The following is a 5,691-nucleotide window of genomic DNA, read 5'->3' on the forward strand; positions in this document are numbered from 1 at the left end:
TCGTGGTGGGCGTGAACCGTGAACCAGATACGCGAATATTACGAGGTTGGGGGTTGAAGTCGGCATCGCATAACTTTTTTAAATTAAGACTTAAGGCGTCATCGTAGCTCCGTAACTAGGGAGACCGTTTGTATCTATTTACATTCCCTTCGCGCGCTTACTAATTTTATTTATCGCTCGCTTAACGGGAAATATCGCGTCGATGGACACGCGATCATCCCGCCTACGTTTAAACGATCCTTCGACATCCGGCCTGGTTTCAACGGTGGTCTCTTTGCGCGCACAACTCTTTGTATCATCGTTGATCGTGCAAACGATAGATTCCCGCGGAATACCGATTATCTTTCAACCCTGAACGACGACAATGGATGAAATGTGGGGCAGAGTTTCGTTCCTCGAACGAACGTCGAATTAATCGAGGTTGCCAACCATTCGATAATGGCTATATCAATCGGTGGATGAGCGATCCACGAAGATGGATTCGAATCGGGGATGGAAGATTCGATATTTTACGATTACGTTATATCGTAAAATCCACGAGATCCTTTCCTCCGTTCCCCATGTAAATCCAGAAACGTGGAGAATGTATACGTAATATAGAAAATACATCGTATGATTATATAAGAAGAGACGGCGAGCCGCGTCTCGAGTGGCGATCTTATGGCCAATTTGCCAGTTTTATGATGCGTGATACTTCACCTTATTTACAGCGAGCTTGCACGACGAACGAGACCGATCCACCCCTTCCTTCCTTCCTTCCTTCCTTCCTTCCTTCCTTCCTAGGCTAGATCCTCCTTTCAGAAACGATCCAGATCGAATTCTCGAGGCCGGGCCGTATCATAACGAAAACGACGACTTACTTCTTGCGTGTAGCGAGAGAACACCAGACTCTGCCTGCAATGTATTACGATTACCATTAGTTTTATATATATATATATACATATATATGCGTGTATATGTATGTACATATATATACACACACATATATATATACATATATACAGTGTTCGATTGTTAACATAGAGTGCAGTTCTCATAGCAGTGACTAATATCTTTGTTTATTTTCTTTTTCCTCTCTGTTCTTCTTGCATCGAATTGATTATATTTATTATTATTATTGTTATTATTATCATTATTATTATTAATATTATTATTATTATTATCATTATTATTATTATTATTATTATTATTGTTATAGCATATAGACACCCAAACTATTTTTCAGAGATTTAACTAAGAACCATCATCCCTTTTGCGAAACCACCAATACAGTAGTTGATAATAGATTTTTCGAGAAATTATTTATTAAGTTAAACCACTATCTCTCTATATTCGATATGCATCTAAACACACACGAATTCTCCGGGGGAGGGAGAAAATGAAAATGTTTCTGAGATATTTTCGTCGAGTTCCATGCTCGAGTCCGAAAGAGATATATATAATATATATTATCGCGACCGCTCTTATTCGTGTTCTCTGTCTTTTTTTTTTTTTGTTAAGTTTAGCGATAAGCGAAGCACCGTTACGCATCTAAAGGGACATGTGTGACTTAAAGAGAGATCGCCTTTTAGGGGATAAACCGCCGTCCATGGTGGTCACTTCCAGGAGCTCGAGGGAGAAGCCCGGGGACAGAATGAATCGTCAGTTCCTCGCGGTACCTACTAATTTTCTCAAAATGCAAATAAGGCAGTTCGTTTTCCGCTATATAAATATATATATATGAAACCAAAAGTATACATATATATATCTACCTATAAATATACATATATATATATTTTATGTATAATATATATATTATATGTATATCTTTGCGTATGCGTGTGCATGTGTGTGTACGTCATCTGCCGACCGATTGCGATCGTATCAACCGATCTTCCTTCGAAAATTATTCTATTCGCGTTTTTTTATTTCCCTCCAAAAACCCATCCCCCTCCTCTCCTTCGTTTCTTTCAATGGGTTCAATTCGCCATTTGGTTTTTTCCACCAGCCTAACGACGCGCGAAAACGAGCGAATTATTGGCCAAGGGACACGTGTGCGATCTCATATGGCGCCACGTTTCTTCCAAACGTTCCTATCCTATCCTCCCCCTGTTCTTGGAAAAGAAAATTGCCCGAAAATTGCCGATCGAAGAGCGATCGCGGCCATGGGAAAACGTTCCTCTTTTTTTTTTTTTTTCTTTTACCTTTTTCTACCTTGATTCGCGAAAGAAAAAAAAAAAACAAAAAAAGAATCCGAAACGAGCGAAATTTTTCAATTCTTTCGAAAATCGAAAATCGGGCGAAAGAGAATTCAAAAGTGATCTCGAATGTATCCGGCGAGAAAGTGCGATCGGTCGGCAGAGCTGTAACAGATTTTATTTGTTCTACTTTGGACGGCTACGAATCGTGCACAGGTATACAAGTATCTATCGTTTACACCTCACTCACGCCACGTACACGTAATCGCCCACCAAAGATATTAAAACCCCGACATTCTCTCACGATATTCTGTTGCTTCGATGTTCGTCTCGAAGATCCGATATGTTGATTATACGCACAAGTGACGCTGCAAACATATTTTTTTTTTTATCGCGTACACGTACCCCTTTGTATACCTACGAAACACTTTTCCACCCCCACGAGAATTCTCGCACGCCTCGCGTCTCTCTGTTTCTCGAATACGAACGAACGATTCGACGTTGCTGCAACGCGAATTCGAATCGAGGAGATACGAATTTCTCTTTCTCTCTCTCTCTCTCTCGACTCGCCCTCTCGAAGCGTGCGGAATTCTCTCTTCTTTCGATTCTTCTCACCGCGCGAAAATAAAAACCTCGTTTCGAAGGTAGCTCGAAGCGACGAAGGGGAATCTCTGTGGCCGCCGAGATTCGAGAAATAGAAAGAAAAAAGAAAAAAAATGGCATCGCTATTGTGCACGCGCACACACGTACACACACATACAACACACACCACCCCTGCACACACGAAGCGTGTACAGCGGCCGGGTCCAGGATTCGTCGATTCGTGTCCGCCCGAGCACCGTTCCTCAGCACACTTTTCCGCCAAATTTTCCGGGCAAAGCCTGCACCCGATCTCTTGGCTATGGGTTGTGAGACAGGTCCGTATAACCGAAACGCGGTTATATATCGTACACACCGAGAGAGAACGCGCACGGCTTCACGGAATAGGAAGGGAAGGATAGAGGGAAACGGTTGGACACATGGAGCGATTGATAGGAAAGCGATATGTGACACAGAATGTTGTGATGACATAGAATTTCTCACATCTCTGAATTCTCTTTGAGTCTGGCAAAATTGAGGATCGAGGGAAAAAAAAAAAAAAAAGAAAAAAAGAAAAAATAGAACGAGTAATAGTTCGTCACAGGGGGAGTGGGGAAGGGGGGAGGATTTGAAAATTTTTCTCAAGAGAAAGAAAGGGATTTGTGATTAATTAGATGCGATTAGGGGATAGAGTCGAAAGATGCGACGGTTAAAAAAAAAAAAAGAAAAAAAAATTGGAGATAGAAAAGCTCGATAGAAGAGAATGAGAGCAGAGGAAACGAAACGTTTTTTGGATCTACTGTAGGGAAGGGGTACTACCACCATACGGGAGGTCCGATATCAATGTCCGGCGGTGGACGTAGGCACAACGGACCCCACAACGGGCACTACAACATGGCCGCGATGACCATCGAATATAACGGTCATCATCCACCGCGAGAGCCGCGAAAAGAGGAGAACACTCTCGTGAGACGGAGCTTCCGAAGGAGTGGCGACGAGTGGCGCGCCGACAGTAGGAGGTGCGTGTGAAAAAAATTGGCGATCCGTGCGTTCGTTTCTCCAATAACAACAACAAATTTTCTTTCTAAATCGAATATTCTTTCTTTTTTTTATTTTTTTTTTTTTATTTTTTCTCTCTCTCAATTTTTCGTTCCTTTATCGCTCATTTATCTCGTCCTTTCGTTCGCGTCGGTCGTCCCGGGATTGCCTGGATTCTGGCGATACCTGGACGCAAAATTTCCAAGAATTCAAGAATTTTTCAATTTCCACGATTCTTCCCCCACGTGATCGTGATATATTTTTCTTTTTTCTTTTTTATTCTTCAATTAACAATCGATAACATAATTGTGTTGTTGTGTCAACGGACGAGTCTCTCGATAAACTCGGGATCAAAGATCGTCACGTAACGTAGGAGCTCTACTCGCGACGAGTTCGAGTTACGTGTGATAGAAGTAGATGATTAGAAGAGTGATGAAAACTGTGATGAAAACGGGAAAACATCGCACGGAACACTTGCGTACACACACGTACATACACACACAAACACACATAGAAATGAACACTCGCAGACATACATACAGTAACCAGACACACGTTCTCGTATCTCCTGTGTATGTGGCGTGTCCATTAGGTTCACGGAGAGGAGGGGGAAAAAGACAGTACGATTTGACGGTGGGACCAATGTCGGCGGCCCTCAGGAGGATTGGTCTTGGGAGGCCGATCGGCAGGGTAGCCAAGACAGCGCGACCAAAGACTCCGGGATAGACACCTCTAGCACGTTCACGAGCAGTGAGGACAGCAACAGGGGCGACCTGCCCAAGGTACGGGCCCGTTACGGACCGACTCGCGTCGATCGTTCATGTATCAATCAACATTTTCGGAAAAATATAATAATTTGCTTGTCGATCGACGAACAACACGAACAAAAAAAAAGGCTAGAGTTCCATCGATCTCTCTCTCTCTATATGAGTTCGAGTTCTCTCGAAAGCGCAATGAAAAAGAAAAAAAGGAGAAAAAAAAAAAAAAAAAAAAAAAAAACATGGCCAGGCCAGTCGCTTTCGATCAGATCAGAGTTATACACGTAGGATGGACGAATGTAGCCGAGTGGTTGATCGAGTAAAAGGGGTCTCTGTCGCGCGAGCTAGTCAAGAACGATGAATAAACGTACACGGCTTTTACAAGATTTCACTATGAGCTATGTATACTTTTTTTTTTTTTTCCCCCCCACGTCGCGTAATAAATTGCGCCTAATTTGTACGATTTGTGGCGCTTAGACAATTTATTCGTCGCGGGTCTCTGTCGTCCAAAGTGGAATACGGTTTTTTTTAATTCTTCTCCTCGTTTCCTTGCTTCTCATATATATATATATATAGCTTTAGTGGAGAGAGACACACATAGAACGATGATTATTATTATTATTATTATACATCCGTGGTCTGTTTATTAGTGCCTGATTATTTGATTGGTTCATGTACCATTAGCGTAGTAGTTTTAGTATAACGTTTGGATTTAACCCTTTCGTTCACATTCGACGAGAAGAGGAGAAACAAGAAAACTTCGATCTTTCCTTATTCGTTTCGAATAGAATGTAGATTCGAGTAGATGGTACACGCGTAGATATCATAGATATATATATACATGCGATATATATATATATATATTTTTTTCTTCTCTCTTTAGACGCTTCGTTCGTTCGTTCGTTCGTTCGTTCGTTCGTTCGTTCGAGATCGTGAAATCGAGCGTGAAAGGGTCGAATGCGTGACGAAGGGGTTAATTACACGACGTAATTATGTCAAATGCCGGGCGAGCCGAAGTTTCAGGGAGGGAGAAAGATTCCACCCGTTTTCCACCCGCGCCTTGACTCTTCAAACAATATATATATATATTTTTTTTTTCTCTATATGTTTCTTCTTCTTTTTTTTTTTTTTTAATCTCT

The 5,691-nt window shown here is 41.8% G+C and overlaps 1 protein-coding gene across 1 annotated transcript in view; it reads left to right on the top strand.

Moving 5' to 3' along the window:
* The window catches only part of LOC102671532 (regulating synaptic membrane exocytosis protein 2), a 63,103-nt gene that overhangs the window by 24,383 nt on the left and 33,029 nt on the right, over positions 1 to 5,691 (top strand). The window contains 2 exon segments of the mRNA XM_031509578.1: positions 3,562 to 3,775; positions 4,387 to 4,576. Of these exon segments, the coding sequence (XP_031365438.1) occupies positions 3,562 to 3,775; positions 4,387 to 4,576 (404 nt within the window).

The sequence above is a fragment of the Apis dorsata genome, unplaced genomic scaffold, assembly GCF_000469605.1.
Source record: "Apis dorsata unplaced genomic scaffold, Apis dorsata 1.3 scaffold_163, whole genome shotgun sequence".
Lineage (NCBI taxonomy): Eukaryota > Metazoa > Arthropoda > Insecta > Hymenoptera > Apidae > Apis > Apis dorsata.